This window comes from Oryzias latipes, chromosome 20, assembly GCF_053564925.1.
Source record: "Oryzias latipes strain Hd-rR chromosome 20, Olatipes_Hd-rR_3.1".
NCBI lineage: Eukaryota > Metazoa > Chordata > Actinopteri > Beloniformes > Adrianichthyidae > Oryzias > Oryzias latipes.
In genome coordinates, this window is record NC_136256.1 from 2,333,003 (window position 1) to 2,349,752 (window position 16,750).

The 16,750-nt window shown below is 42.5% G+C and overlaps 1 protein-coding gene across 3 annotated transcripts in view; it reads left to right on the forward strand.

Moving 5' to 3' along the window:
• pde1ca (phosphodiesterase 1C, calmodulin-dependent a) overlaps nucleotides 1-16,750 on the forward strand; it is a 56,616-nt gene that overhangs the window by 19,898 nt on the left and 19,968 nt on the right. For 2 of the 3 annotated variants that reach the window (XM_078938804.1, XM_078938806.1), the window contains 6 exons: nucleotides 5,630-5,812; nucleotides 6,165-6,231; nucleotides 8,176-8,292; nucleotides 11,558-11,698; nucleotides 14,277-14,377; nucleotides 14,443-14,571. In XM_078938804.1, coding sequence (XP_078794930.1) covers nucleotides 5,630-5,812; nucleotides 6,165-6,231; nucleotides 8,176-8,292; nucleotides 11,558-11,698; nucleotides 14,277-14,377; nucleotides 14,443-14,571 — 738 coding nt within the window. The remainder of the gene's footprint in view (nucleotides 1-5,629; nucleotides 5,813-6,164; nucleotides 6,232-8,175; nucleotides 8,293-11,557; nucleotides 11,699-14,276; nucleotides 14,378-14,442; nucleotides 14,572-16,750) is intronic. The other variant, XM_078938805.1, reaches the window with a different exon arrangement.

The following is a 16,750-nucleotide window of genomic DNA, read 5'->3' on the forward strand; positions in this document are numbered from 1 at the left end:
ATCAACTGACTCAGAAAAACACATTACCTAAAATGCTAATTATGCTAACTATGCTAGCTATGCTAATGTGGCTAAAATTGCTAGCATAGCGATAAGCATCATTTACTGACTCAGAAAAACATATTCCTCCATTGGTGAAAGCTATATGTCATAAGTTGATAAAAAAACGACTTTTTCCAAAATGGTGGCTTTTCTGTTTATTTTATCTCCATAGCAACCATTTTATGTTTTGGTCCACTTCAGAAGACGAACAGATTGACGTCAATTTCGGATAAATCGGTAAAAGTAAACTTTTTGTCGTCCTTAGCAACAGTGGTTTTATGCTAACCACGCCCACATTCCTTATATGTCCATGTCCAGTCTTTTTCAATGTATTCTGTTTCAGGCATGAATGCATGCATTCAATTTTCACTGTATTGTATTGAAATGCATGGGAGTTATAACAGTGCGCCACTTTGCTAGCTTGCCACGCACACGCCGCTCAAAATCTACAACTTCTACTTCCAACATTTTTTCCACAGTAGCTTGCCATTGATGCCCAAAAAGTTTCGAGACAATCGATGAAAATTCCAACGACAAGTTTACGTTTGAATCTGGTGGTAAAGGTGTTTTTTATAGAAAATTCAAGATGGCCGCCTTTTCCCGAGGTCAAAGGTCGACGAAACTCCAAAGGTGATTGTAGACTTACGCTAGGGACATGCGAGTCAAATTTCGTGAAAATCGCTCGAAAAAAAGTTCATTTTTCCATATTGTGTAAAAACGCGAAAAACGCAAAATGGCAGATTTTGGCAAAAAATGGCCGCCAAACCGTAGGTCAAGTCGCCATCACGTAATGATTTCAAAACTTTCTTTGGATATACCCGACAAAGTTATCTGAGTTTCGTTAGCCGATTCTTAAAAATAAAATCCAAAAAAATTTTTTTTTGCCGAGTCAGCACTTTTTTTTGCGACGGTTTTTTGTTTACCACGGCCACATTCCTTTATGGATTTTGTCGTATGTGACATCGTTTTGTTCAGTGTGGGACAGGGTATCGCATATTTCAGTTTCAGGCTATTCCGACAAAATATGTGCGAGCTAGCTAAAATGGCGATGGTTGCGAATTCTTCACGGGCACGCGTTTCAAATTCTACAACTTCTAATTCCAACATTTTGTCCACAGTAGCTTGCCATTGATGCCCGAGAAGTTTCAAAAAGATCGATAAAAATCCCTAGGACGAGTTTTCGTTTGTATCCGTCAATAAAGGTGCTTTTTTATGAAAATTCAAGATGGCCGCCCCTTGCCAAGGTCAAAGGTCAACAAAACTTCTTTGGTAGTTGTAGAATCGTGTTTGTGGCATGTGTATGAAATTTCGTGAAAATCGCTTGAACAAAAGTGTAGTTTTCCCATATTGTCAAAAAACACGAAAATCGCCATTTCTCTGAGTTCGCCACAAAATGGCCGCCAAGCCGTAGGTTGTGTGGCCATCCCATAATGATTTTATAACTTCTTTGGGATATCTCCAACACGTGTTTTTTGGTTTCGTTGTTCTAATTTGAAATATTTTTTTTTGGCCCCATAAGCGATTTTCGGCCCATTCATTTTTTTTACGGGAACGCTCGCCGTGATGTCATCAACTTCGGGGGGGTGACGTTTTCTTTGCCGAAAATTCATTTCACATTTATCCTAGGTGTGTGCCAATTTTGGTGAGTTTTCGGGTATGTGGCGGGGGTCAAATTTTCGCTCAAACTGTCCGTTAGAAACCAGAAGAATAATAATAATAATTAAAGCCGCAAGCGGCGTTGTATGGCCCGCAGACGCAACCCGCCTTCCACGCCCAACTCTACGCATGACCGCCGTCCTCACCTACCTCACCGACCACAAATGAAAAGCTAGTCAAGGCTGGATTTGCTAATTATGCTAACTATGCTAACTATGCTAATGTGGCTAAAAGTGCTAGCATAGCGATCAGCATCATCAACTGACTCAGAAAAACACATTTCCTAAAATGATAATTGTGCTAACTATGCTAGCTATGCTAATGTGGCTAAAAGTGCTAGCGTAGCGATCAGCATCATCAACTGACTCAGGAAAACACATTTCCTAAAATGCTAATTGTGCTAACTATGCAAGTTATGCTAACATAGCTAAATGTGCTAGCATAGCGATCAGCATCACCAACTGACTCAGAAAAACACATTCCTCCATTGGTGAGAGCTATATGTCATAAGTTGATAAAAAAAAAACACTTTTTCCAAAATGGCGGCTTTTCTGTTGATTTTATCTCCATAGCAACCATTTTGTGTTTTGGTCCCCTCGAGAGGACGAACAGATTGACGTCAGTTTCGGACAAATCGGTAAAAGTAAAATTTTTGTTGTCCTTAGCAACAGGGGTTTTATGCTAACCACGCCCACATTCCTTATATGTCCATATCCAGTGTTTTTCAATGTATTCAGTTTCAGGCATTTATGCATGCATTCAATATTCACTGTATTGTATTGAAATGCATGGGAGTTATAACAGTGCGCCACTTTGCTAGCTCGCCACGCGCACGCCGTTCAAAATCTACAACTTCTAATTCCAACATTTTTTCCACAGTAGCTTGCCATTGATGCCCAAAATGTTTCGAGACAATCGATGAAAATTCCAACGACAAGTTTACGTTTGAATCTGGTGGTAAATGTGTTTTTTATAGAAAATTCAAGATGGCCGCCTTTTCCCAAGGTCAAAGGTCGACGAAACTCCAGAGGTGATTGTAGACTTATTCTAGGGACATGCGCGTCAAATTTCATGAAAATCGCTCGAAAAAAAGTTCATTTTTACATATTGTGTAAGAACGCGAAAAACGCAAAATGGCAGATTTTGGCACAAAATGGCCGCCAAACCGTAGGTCGTGTCGCCATCACATAATGATTTCAAAACTTTCTTTGGATATACCCGACAAAGTTATCTGGGTTTCGTTAGCCGATTCTTAAAAATAAAATCAGAAAAAAATTTTTTTTTGCCGAGTCAGCACTTTTTTTTGCGATCGTTTTTTGTCTACCACGGCCACATTCCTTTATCAATTTTGTCGTATGTGACATTGTTTTGTTCAGTGTGGGCCAGGGTATCGCATATTTCAGTTTCAGGCTATTCCGATAAAATATGTGCGAGCTAGCTAAAATAGCGACGGTTGCGAATTCGCCACGCGCACGCCGTTCAAAATCTACAACTTCTAATTCCAACATTTTGTCCACAGTAGCTTGCCATTGATGCCCTAGAAGTTTCAAAAAGATCGATAAAAATCCCTTGGACGAGTTTTCGTTTGTATCCATTACTAAAGGTGCTTTTTTTTGAAAATCCAAGATGGCCGCCCCTTGCCAAGGTCAAAGGTCAACAAAACTTCTTTGGTAGTTGTAGAATCGTGTTTGTGGCATGTGTGTGCAATTTCGTGAAAATCGCTTGAACAAAAGTGTCGTTTTCCCATATTGTGAAAAAACACGAAAATCGCCATTTCTCTGAGTTTGCCACAAAATGGCCGCCAAGCCGTAAGTCGTGTGGCCATCCCATAATAATTTCAGAACTTCTTTGGGATATCTCCAACACAAGTGTTTGGGTTTCGTAACTGTATTTCAAAAAAAAATTTTTTGGCCCCATAAGCGATTTTCGGCCCATTCATTTTTTTTACGGGAACGCTCGCTGTGATGTCATCGACTTCGGGGGGGTGACGTTCTCTTTGCCGAAAATTCATTTTCAATTTATCCCAGGTGTGTGCCAATTTTGGTGAGTTTTCGGGTATGTGGCGGGGGTCAAATTTGAGCTCAACGGATCCGTTAGAAACAAGAATAATAATAATAAACATTCGAAAAACAATATAGAAGTTTTTGCAGTCAGGTGGCCTATGTATTTCAATGCGGCCTGTCTTTTACTATAGGCTGGGCATGTCTTTTTGGCTTTAAACCCGTTCTTTGAGGGCTTTTTGGGGCTTTTTTTGGCTTTTTCGTGTTTTTGTCGTCATTTTTGCGACTACAATTTTGTCGTTTTTGCGTTGGTGTTGTGCGTGTGTGTGTCTATTTTTGTTGCGTTACACAATTGTCGTGTCGTTGTGTGCTTTGGGCGACTTTTGACCCCATTTTTTGGCGTTTTAACGCGTTTTTTTGACGTTTTGGACCTTTTTGGGGGTCGACCCTCGTAGCAGTTACAATATGGTCCTTGCACTCTGTGAGTGCTGCGGGCCATAATGAAACAAAGCAGAAACAATATAGAAGTTTTTGCAGTCAGGTGGCCTATGTATTTCAATGCGGCCTGTCTTTTACTATAGGCTGGGCATGTCTGTTTGGCTTTAAACCCGTCTTTTGAGGGCTTTTTGGGGCTTTTTTGGGTTTTTGTCGTCATTTTTGCGACTACAATTTTTACGTTTGTGCGTTGGTGTTGTGCGTGTGTGTGTGTATTTTTGTTGCGTTACACAATTGTCGTGTCGTTGTGTGCTTTGGGCGACTTTTGACCCCATTTTTTGGCGTTTTGACGCGTTTTTTTGACGTTTTGGACTTTTTGAGTGTTCGACCCTCGTACCAGTTACAATATGGTCCTTGCAGTCTATGACTGCTGCGGGCCATAATAATCTGCGGCCCCAACACTCTCTAAGAACTTTGTGTACGATTACTTGATTTGTCAACAGAAAACGCTGAGCTTGTTTGGCTCCACATCCTTGTGTGAAAAGACATTCTCTGTTATGAACTTTAACAAGAACTGCTTGAGGACAAGACTAAGAGACTCTCACGTTTGTGACATCTTTCACATCAAAACCATAGTCTTTGAGCCAGATCTGGCCTTTTTGATGCAATCGAGACCTCACCCATCACATTAGTGCAGGGAAGTTATTTGTTCAGTCTTCTGTGGTGAATCAATTCTAAAATCCCAGTTTTTGAGTGGTTAAAACTACAGTGGTTTGTACTGAAAACGATAACTGTCTGTGTTTAAGTTTTACTGTTCAAACTGTTACATTTAAAAGTTCACAATGAACATTTAATAGAGACTAACATGTAACATTCCATATGAACCCAGATTTCCTATGAATCCATTTTTTATTTTCCAGACAGACGTTTTCTGAATTTTATTTCTAGTCTTCACAGTCATTTTGGTTCATGTATTTAGATGTGTTTGTGGTCTATGGGAAGAAAGGAAATACCACTGCAATAAAACTGCTCATTAACTGTTCATTTGCATTTAATCTTAAGGAAATATTTCGAGAATGCAGGCCGAATGGTCGGCCCTCACACACTTTCACCTCACCAAATCTGCCCCACCTTGCAAAAAGTTTGGACACCCCTGACTTAATATGACCAGATAAAAGATCATTACAATTTCAAAGTCTACAAGTGACAAAAGCACGGACTAAAGTTTCTGTGCTGATTCTGGAGGGAAAAGGTCTGACTTTAGCATTATTTTTTATGAGAATGAAGCAGTCTTAGTTGTGTTTGAAAAGCAGTTTTTGACGTTGAGTTCGGCATCAAGTTACCTAAATTAAAATCTGCTGCCATCCAATATTTCACATTAGTAATGCATTCAAGAAGTTTGTCAATGGGATCTATTGGGAGACATAGTCACATAGAGCTCAGTATCATCAGCATATAATGTCTCTTTGCCAACGATGTAGTTGATGTTCCTGCAGGCAACTGGTGGACCCAGAGGACGAGTTGGATGATATCAAAACTGATTCAGTGCCAGTGGAGGTTCGGGACTGGCTCACTGTTACATTTACCCAACAGAAGGGTCTGGTTCTGACCCGAAGAGAGGACAAGCAGCGCTTCCGCAGTATTGTCCATGCAGTGCAAGCTGGGATCTTTGTAGAAAGGTTTGGTTTGCTCAGTTCGCTACTGCACATTTCAGTAATCAGATACCAGATAATCAGATACCTCATTCCAATCAAACAAACCTAATGTTCAATAGGGACCTTCTTTGAAGATTGCTTGAAACTGTATGTTTTTAAATAACACCTGTGATATACCATATTAAAATCTAATTCCGTGCAAGTAAAAAAGACGAATAATGATCATCCACGGTTCTCTGTTCTGTCAGTATAATGTTTGTGTAAAATATATAGGGGAAACCGTAACCGAAAAGTCAGGCAGCTTTAACCTCTGCATACTTTAGCTATAAAGAATTGTAAAAATGAGTCATTAATGTATGCTTTATTCTTGTAACAGGATGTTCAGACGAACCTCCAACATAACCAGTCTCAGCTATTCCCAGAATGTCATCACAGCTCTTAAGGTACAGTCTGTGTATCTGCCTGTGTGTGAAGGGGGTGGAAACCCCACCCAGTCTGCACCATTGATTTCATTCAACTTCAAAATAGTCTCACACCAACTTTGTCCAATATCGTAAAAAGCAAAAATCCATGAGAATATAGTAACAGTTTACAGGTGGGTGGAAATGCAGAAACAAAAGAATTCAATTAGCCTCTTCTTTAATATTCCTGCTCTTTTCCATCTGCTCCAAAAGCAAATACATACAAACAGAAGAAAAACAAAATGTTTAAAGTTTAAAACGTTATTTTAAATTTCGTAGATACAAAGAAAGTAATATACATTTTGGTTCATTTACACCCGTTTATATTTTAAAACAGAACCATTCATCCACACTCACTGGCCACTTTAGGCACACCTTTCAACTCGTTAACACAAATTTCCTGATCAGCCAATCACATGGCAGCAGCTCGATGCACTTATGCATGTAGACATGGTCCAGACGATCCACTGCAGTTCAAAATGAGCATCAGAATGGAGAAGAAAGGTGTTTGAAGTGACTTTGAACGTGACATGGTTGTTAGTGCCAGACAGGCAGATCTGAGGATTTCAGAAACTGCTGATCTTGTCAAGAATTGTTTTCCGGGACCCAAAAATAGGAAGAAACCAAATTAATTTTCTTCTTTAACTTGAAGATGCCCAGGTCCTGGAGAAAAAAAGCCAATACACGGATGCTAAGGAGACAGGAGAGGGTTAGTGATGGGAAATGATTTTTAGTAGTCAGAGTAAAAACAAGCTTGGTGGGATGAGTGAGGAGTGGGATCCGCAGGTAGAAGGGAGGGGCGGAGTCAAGTCGTCGGTACAGCAAATGAATGGAGGTGTGGAGGTGGTGGAACTCAGGAGCCTGGGGCTCAAACACAAACACCCTTAATTTTGCAATCCAAATAATAATCTCCAGAATGGTCTCTGGGGAACAGTTCCAAAAAGATTTCAGAGGTGCGGGGACTAATGAGGCTTGGGGCAGAATGGTGTGGCAGGGAAACAGAAGCAGACAATGTCCATAGCAGCATGGAGCTGAGAGCAGAGACCAGAGGATGGATGAGCAGGTTAGCTAGAAGCCAGGCTGAATGGTGAGCAGACAGGTAGATGAGCTGGCAGAGAACAGAGCAGGTGAGTTGACTGGATGCTTGCAGTGCGACGATCCTGCAGAGTGAGGGGCAGAGGCAGAGATCTATAGGAGCAGGCACAGGGGGATGAAATTAGGCAATTGGCAGCAGCAGTCCTGCTGCTAAATGGGACATAAATTACCAGCAGGACTAATTGAATGATGTTCTTGACATGTGTTTGTTTGTATGCATAGGTATGTGTAACATAACTGTAGTTATGTTGTGCACCTGTTTGTGTGTGAAGGTTTTTGGAGCCAACAGGTATGTTAGTAGCTTTGAGTGTGTCTGTGGACAGGCCCCGCCCTTTTTACTAACACTTACACCTGACAATAATAATGATAATCCTCCAGCAACTCGTTGCTTTGTGATTTTATCCCGCCTTCTTCTTTATCATCCTCCAACTTTTTCAACCCTCCTTTTCTCCCCTTTCTTTTGTACCCGGTACTAGCAAGGTGTACCTAATAAAGTGGCCAGTGAGTGTAGTAGTTCCTGCTTTTATATTGCTGTATTCTAAAAGTTATCCGCATAGATGCTTCATATTTGCATTAGGGGCAGTCATGGTGTAGTGGTAGAGCTGTTGACCTCTAATTGGGGGATCACAGGTTCAGTTTCCGCCTTGCCTGCCTATGTGTGAAGGTGTCCTTGAACGCGACACTGAACCCCGTGTTGCTTCTGGTGGTTCCAGGTTTGCCCCAGTGTTCGGCAGCAGTGTGTGCTTGGGTGAAAGGGACTGTGACTGGAAAGCGCTGTTTGAAAAACGTTCTAAAAGCATAAACCATTCACTATTCTTTGATCTGTTTTAGCACGTGGACATGTGGTCATTCGACGTGTTTGCACTGAACGAGGTGAGCGGGAACCATGCTCTGAAGTTTGTCTTCCATGAGCTGCTCACCAGATATAACTTGATAAATGTCTTTAAGGTAAGCAAAACTGGAACAGAATCTAGTGATAATACTTGCAGTCCTCACTCAGGATGAGAGACAGATGTTAAAATATGTGAGATATTTGATGTGAAAAATTATTTTTCTGGTAACTGCTTAGTCATGAATGTTTGTGTCTCTGAGAAAATCTTGGAATAATTATTTTTGATGTCTTACAAACGACTTAAAAGTTTGAAAAAGCTGCTCATTATTAATAAGCGACCTGTCGCAATTTCAGGCAGGCACTCGGCAGTGTTTTACAGGTTACTCCCCTAGGGCGGTTCAGTCAATTAACTCACCTGCTCAGTGTCCTATTTAAGCCCAGGTGCGCAGTTGTTCATTCTTTCTTACCTTCAGCGCTCATTCGTCGCCCCTCCCTCCACCTGTGGGCTCCGTTAAAGGGGGTTTTTGTTACCCGAAAGTTTTATGGAAATGATCTCATGGAATTGAACGGAGTCTTATGCCAAATGACAAAGATGTGAATGCCAACTAAAGAATGTGAAAATTAAGTACGTGAAATAAATATTTCTTACTGCAAGAGTTGTCTGACTGAAATGCATTTATTAAGTAAACCCTGCCCGATGAAGTATGAATTATTAGAAATAAACGCATTCTGTTGAAGCCTGAACCGTTGAGGTTGCTTCCGCTAAGGGCGTTAATGCTGATAATGCACATTTTGAAGGCCAATAACCCACTTATACTTACAAAAGAAATAAATATTCAACCAGTTTTAGTCCTTTATTTTTGATTGTTTTTCTTCAGTTTATAAACAAATGATAAGTACATAAACGTTTTTATTTTTTACGTGGTGTGGTGCGTTGTCACGGTAACATGACAAAAAGCCCACCCTCGACTGCAGTGGCAAAATAAAGTGATATAAATGGTGATGGGTTAAATAAAGCATCAGTTGTTCTCTTTCCGCTTGTTTTGTCCAGATGATGAAGCTAAAGTTTTTTTAAAGAGGCCAGCGCAGTGATACAGAACATTTAGGCTAGGTGACCGGATCTACTTTTTTAGGCGTGCGGTTATCACTTTTTAATGCACACCCAGCAGTCAATCAGAATTGAGGATTCACCTGGACCATGGCGTAACATGTTGATCCTTTATCAAACATTGTTGTTGTAATGTTTTACAAATGTATTGTAAGTTAATAACAGATTTACTAATTGTGTTCTAGCTAATGGTTTATTGAGTGTTTTGCCACCCCCCAACCTAAACCGTGACCAAATATGTCTTTACCTTCACAACACAACTTAATACATTACTATGCTTGTTAATGTCTCACACATAGTTTATTAAGAAATCCAAAGCATTACCGAGTTGTATGTTTGTGGCTTTGGTTAATGTAGTAAAGTTTATTTTTCAGATCTTTGGGTTCTTTGTGGCAGAAAACAGACCACACTTGAGGAGGCTGCAGAACACTCAATAAACTGTTGAAGGTTCTCATTCATCCAGCTGGCGTACTCTTGAGGTAGAGTCACAGCACATGGACTTCAAATATCTAAGTCTAGTTGCCACTCACATACGATGTAAGGATCTATACGTAGGAAGCTTTTTCAAACATTAGTTTCTGATAGGAAGGGTCAGATGTGGAGCACCATCCCATTCTTGGGTACAATTTAATGCTGACTATATCTCTTCTGCTTTGGGCGATCTAGGAACCCTTTTGAATACTTTGGGTTCTTTATTGGACTCTGATGAGAGTGGAAACCATAAGGAAGCTCTGTGGAAAATTATGAAAACGTTTGTGTGTTTTTATGGACAAGGTTGCTGGTATTAGGTCTTCTCTGACACAATGTTCCACCTATTCTCCACCAACTCCATTGACACCAGTAGCTAAGCGGAAATCTTTTTCATTGGTGCCTCTGATCGAGTTGGAGAGAGTGGTATCACGGTTAAAGCCTGCTGGGTGCTCTAGTGATGTTCTGCCAGCCTGTTTTTTTCAGAAAGTTTTTTCAGTGTTAGAAGCAGGAGTTTTAACTATTCTTAACACTAGTCTTACGTCCACTCAGGTTCCACTCAATTTTGAACTGGCGGTAGTGAGACCACTGCTGAAGAAACAAGGGCTTGGTACTGCTTTGTTTTCAAACTATACGCCAATATCCAACCTACCTTTTTGTGCTGAAGTCCTTGAGAACATTGTGAAGAACAGTTCATCACTTTCTTAAATGCACATGAGATCCTGGAACCTTTACAGTCAGGGTTCAGGTCTGGACATACTGTAGCACAGAGACTGCACTTTAAATTTGTTTTAATGATGTTCTGATGGAAACTGATACAGGTGAACTGGTCGTTCTTTTATTACTGGATCTATTGGCTGCTTTTGACATAGTTGATCATGAGATCCTGATTGGCCGGCTAGAAGAATGGGCGGGGCTCTCCGGGGAAGCCCTGCAGTGGAGGCAGTCTTATCTTATAGATAAGTCTTCCTGTGTTAGAATGGGCCCTCACTCATCCCACCGGAAGTGGGGGGTCGCTCAGGGGTCAGTTCTGGGCCCGTAGTTATTTACTTGCTGCCACTGGAAATGCTGTTTTGGAAGCATAAAGAGAACTTCCCCAATGTTCTCAACCAGAGCAGCAGCTGGGAACCCAGCAGCTCCTCCTGTCTGTTGGACAGCAGTTTGAGAGGAAGAACTGCTGAGGTCCAGCCAAAGTCAGTCCAGCACAGGAAGTCCTCCCAGATGCGGAGATGTGGTGGTAAATGGGCGTCAACACTGCAGATTTTCACAATAAGAGCCAGACTCAAATGTGGAGAATGCAACATTCACAAAAAAACAGCATTTATGCATTTCAAAACCAGACTGAAGCAACAGAGACTCTGTTCTGTCAGTCATTAGAGTTTTATAATAGGAAATAAATAAATGTTGGTGTAAAGGAGTTCCCTTACAAGCGATTTATAAATGCTTGTGTAGACGATGACCTATTTTGTCACGCTTTAGATTGGGGGGGGGGGGGGGGGGGGGGTGCAAAACACTCAATAAATTCTTAACAAGGACACAATTAGTACATTTATTATTAACTTACAATGTATTTGTCAATAATTATAAATGCTAACAAATATTTTATGAGGATTGACACATGCTAATAAATGTCTTCATGAGCAGCTTAATAACACATCACTAATGCTTGTTCATGTCTTATAAATAGTTTATTAAGGAATCTTATTCAAAAGTTTTACAGTATTTTTTTTTTTGCAGTCTGGTGCATCTTGGCAAACTTGTAAACGTGTTACAGCATTTGTGCTTCACTCCCATCTTTAAATCAGATCCCTGTGTCTGCATTGATATCCTTTGTGGACTCGTTGGAAGTGGGCTACAGCTCTCACAAAAACCCATACCACAACCTGGTCCACGCTGCAGATGTCACTCAGACCCTTCATTACCTGCTGATCAAAACTGGCATCCTGGTGAGTCCAACAGTTATATTGTACCTAGAATGTGTAGTGATACTGCTACAACCTCCAAATATGTCTGGACTGTCCAAAAAGTGTCCAGTTGCTGTAAAATTTGAACTTTTTGTTCAAATCTCTGCAGTGTGCAAAAACAGTAATAATGGACTGATTTATCTGCACTTTCCCAGACGCTCTAAGCGCTGACAATGTGTCCGTTATTCATTCACTCCTCATTCACACTTGGTGATGACAGAGGTGTGGCTGCCAGTGTGCGCCTACGGTCCCTCTGACCATCACATTCATGCACATTTGAACCGCCGACCTTTCAATCATTGGATGAGCCACTGATCCACAGCCGTCCTCTGTCACAGTCCTAAGGGACAGAGGAGGAGAAGGCTGCAGTTCATCCCCTGACATCCAGAAGGGCTACAGGAAAGATGAGCTGCCATTAGGACAATTGTGTTTGTAATTCTGTTTGTTATCAGAGTGTTTCTTGAAATATGCACCAACATTGTTGGGACCATTTTTCTTGAGAGTTCAGCTCAGAAAATTAGAGTTCAGCTTTCTTTTTTTTTTTTAACTTGTCCTATCCAACAGCTAGGCAGGCAGCTGAGAGCTGAGGGCCTCTTGTGTTGGACATATTTTACTTTAACAAGAGGGGTTATTAATCTTCAGACAAACCAAAGGTATGACTGAATAAACCCCTTTTGTAATTGAGGCCAAACTTTATTCATTTCTGCAGCATAGAGCAGACAGGTTTAATGGTTGTTTATCATTACGGTACAGTTCAAATGTAGTACAAAAAGGGCGGGGCCTGTTCACACACACTCAAATATTATCAACACACCTGCTAGCTGCAAAGATGTCCACATGTCAACATGTACACAAAACAGATAGTGTTCACAAACACATACCTATGCCTTTAAACCAACTAGTGTGAAATCTTTCATTCATTCAATCATGCAAACTATAAGTGCAAAGGTGAGCTAACACCTGTGCTCAGGTGAGTGTTTATGTTCTTCTAAAATGGATGGTGGAGTGTGAAAAGAAGGAGGAGGAGCGCCCAGCCACCCCCACACCCAGACCCCCTCCGCAGCAGCAGCGGCAGCCAGAATTCCCCCAACGCCACACGGGAACCGGCAGGGAACAACCGTCCCCCGGGCGACCAAGACCGCCACCCAGGCCAGGGCCAGCAGGACCGCCGCGATGCCCCCAGAGCCAGAGAGCAGGGAGGCGCGGAGGGAAAGAAAGCGCCGCCCCAGCCCAGCCAGGAAAGCAGCCCCCCCGCCGCGCCGGAAGAGCCCAACGCAGGGCCCCACCGGAGAAGGACGCCCACAGCCCCAGACGAGCACCCCACCACCACCCAGGAGTTCCGGGCATCCCCCCGCCCCAACCCCAGGTACGAGCCAGGACCCCCCAAGGGAGACCCGCTCCGCACTCCAGGCAGCCACCCACCCGGCCCACGGTTGGTCCAGGGAGGAGCAAGGCAGGGGCCCGCCGCCCCCGCCCAGGAGGGGGGAACCCCGGGGAAAAAAGGGCGGCCCACAAGGGGTGTTATAAATATGGCCCGACCAGGCTCGGCCATGTTGGAAGTTTGGCGGGGCCCAGCGCTCAGGGGCAAGGACCAGGACCCACCCCCCAGGGACACGAACACCCCCGGCTCAGGTGTAATATGAACCCTCCCACCGTGCGGAGAGAGCACCCCCGGGCCCAGGGAGCCGGCACCCAAGGGACACGGCCGCCATCGCCAAGGGGCCCGCACCCCCCACCAGGGAAGGGGTAGGGGACAGATGGACCCAGGTCCCACCTTCCTTGCAAAATGTGTGTGCGTGTATGTGTGTTTGAGAGGGTGTGTGTGTGCATGTGTGTGTGTTTATGTTGGAATGTATAAATTGAAGGGGGAGGGGTGTGTGTACTAAGGGGGGTGCAGTTAAAATTGGCGAGTAGGGCACTAAGGGGACATCTCCTGATTACTCACAGTGATGTCCCCTCACCCTCCCCACCAAGGGGCCCTAAATGTCTAAGGTGCGGTTAAAATTTGCGGGTAGGGTGCCAGGAGGACATCTGCTGCTTGCTGGCAGTGATGTCCAAGCACCCCCCCTACCAAGGACCCTACATGTCTAAGGTGCAAATAAAACCGAAAGAGGGGGGGCCCACTCCATACGGCAACCATAGGAGGGGGGCCACTGCCATGTAGCCCCCCCCCAAGGCGCATCGCAGGCTAGACCCCCCACCCCCTCACCCTAATATGAGGTTATATGAGGAAGGGGGTAAGTTGGGGACAGCTGGTAGACTGTCCCCCGGTGGTCAAACAGCCGTCCCCCAGCCCCCCCACCCCCCCCCCCCCCAGCCCCCCCGCCAGCAAAGGGGCCAGGGCCACCCAGCCCAGAGTTCAGCTTTCTGATTTAACTTGGTCCTTTGGCAAGTATTTAGGTTGGGTGCTGACAAAGTAAGAAAATCTCTATTCTTTCTTAAAAGAATGTTTCTTTCTCAAAATAAAACAAAAAAAAGATCCAAATGTGACATCATTTTAAAGAAAAACATCATGATGGCCCACATAGAAAGGCTGTGACGATTCCCTCCTTCTGTTAAGCACTGGCTAAGCGAGCTGGAGATCTTTGCCGTCATCTTTGCTGCCGCAATCCATGACTATGAACACACAGGGACCACCAACAACTTCCACATTCAAACCAGGTAACCTCAGTAACCTCAAAAAGCATTTCAAACAGAGGTTTAGCTTGGGTTTGTGTGGTTCTCAGGTCAGACACAGCCCTTCTGTACAACGATCGAGCTGTTCAGGAGAACCACCACATCAGCGCCGCCTATCGCCTTCTACAGAGAGACGACGAAAAGAACATTTTCCTAAATCTGTCCAAGGATGAATGGAGGTGAGAAGTTTTCTTCTTCCACTTTATTTGAGTTACATTCAGACCACTTATTTTCTTTTTATGAAGTACAATTGTAAAATAAATACATTTTAGGGAATTACTGAAAAAAAAGTTAGAAATTCTGCTGTTTGAGTGTTGTCGTGTTTGAACTAAAGTCAAAGTCAGCTTTATTGTCAAATATGCTGCATGCATAAAACATACAGCACAGATGAAATTACTTTCCTCTCGCCCCACAGTGCAGGCAGCTTATAAAATAATAAATAAAACAAAATAGATAAAACAACAGTAATAAGAAGAAGAATAACAGTTATCTAAACAGTGCAAAGACAAATGACATGGTTAAAGTGACAACAGTGCTAAGAACAGTGAGTAGATGAGTCAGTGATGGCAGTCTTTGGTGAAGATGATGTTCTGAACTGGTGTGAAAGATTTCAATGTGCGTTTGTAATGGAGGGGGGCAGAGGGGGGAGGGCAGGGAGGGAGTTTAGTTTCCCTATGGCCTGATGGAGGAAACTGTCCTTGAGTCTGCTAAAATATCGTATTAAGATTAATTTGAGCTATTACCAATCACCTTTTTTTAACTTGTCATAGATTTTTAATTATTAAAAAACGAGATCTAGTGGCCTGAATTTTGGAAGCAATTTGGACACTATGCTCACTACTTTTTTTTTAAATGGCAAATATGACATCAGCGATTTCGTAACGTAAAAAAACAAATAAATGATAAGAACATTTTACGATGTCTGTTTATGAATCCACTGCATTCTGATGAGGAAAACATTGATGGTTTATCGGAAAAATTACATTTAAACACGTTATTTATAAAATATGTTCACACGCAATGCATTGTGGTCTATATTCACCAATGATTCACACTAGTTTTTTGCAGAGACTTCTGGGAAATTTGTGAGTCACTCCATTCTGGGATTGTAGATTCGGACAGCCCTACTTAGAGCATTATATAGTGCAGTAAGTGCATAGTGAAGGAATTTAGACACAACCTAAGACGTGCACCGGAACCAACGTAAGAGGCGTTTTCAGATGAGTTCAAGTAAAACCTTCATGCAGTTGAACCTGTCATGATTCTCAGAACATCCCAGATGCTGGAACCTAGAATAAAGACAGGTTAGTGGCAGGTAAGAAATGATTTATTTCTTCCAGGATGGTTTTAGGCTTTGATTAGAAGAGGTCCGGACTAAACAATGGCTTGTGGCGTGGCTGGAGGCGTTAGCGCGGTTAGCATAGGCCGAGAGGTCTTCAGGTTTTCCTAGAGGCTTGGCAGAGGGTCCAACTAACGTCATTCATTAAGTGGTTTTCCTGAGGCAGGAGAATATGGTTAGAGCCAGAACGAGACCAAGGCAATATTCAACCATAGCATGACAAGACCAGGCTTGGTCACCTTAAGGGGCAACGAACTGGCGTTGAATACTGGAGCTGGGTCTCCCTTTGAGCAGCAGAGGGTGATGAGCTGAGTGACGACAGCTGGCGGTGATCAGGAGCAGAGCAGAGTTGGAGGGGGAGGAGTCTGACAGAGGCACCATGACAGGACCTTTTTTTTCTATATTTGAGAACACGACAATAGGTATACATTAAATATTAGATTAATGCCATAAAAATAATAACACGCTTATTTGTCTATAATCCTGATAAATTGACACCCCCAATATGAACCAAATCAGTTTTTCTTTTTTCAAAAAAAGCTTCTGTTGCTGTGAAAATATTCCTCTAAATGTCTTTTCCTGCTTTTTCTCTACTTTTGTCAGGGCTCTAGACTACATTTCTGCACTGGTGCACCTACCATTATTTAAGGTGCAGCAGCACAAAGGTTTGGTGCCCCCACCTTCTTGATCACATTGCATTTTTCATTTTAATCGCTGTCACCATCGGCATTCAGACTTGGAAATGAAACGGTAAACAAAAAGTAAAACACAATTCTACAATAATGATTAATAACATGAACATTGGTGTTTAAAGACCCACCCCAATGAAATGAAGGTTTTTGGTGTTTTGAAATGTTTTCGTAGCTTTTATTTCATGATGAAGCACATTTATAAAAAAATTTAAGATTCAAATTTCTGAGAATTTCTTCATTCAAATCGGAGCAAATAAAAACGCGCCGTTTCAAAAAGCTCAAATTTGTGACCTGGCAATTAAAATAGGTGGACCAAAGTCTCCCTGG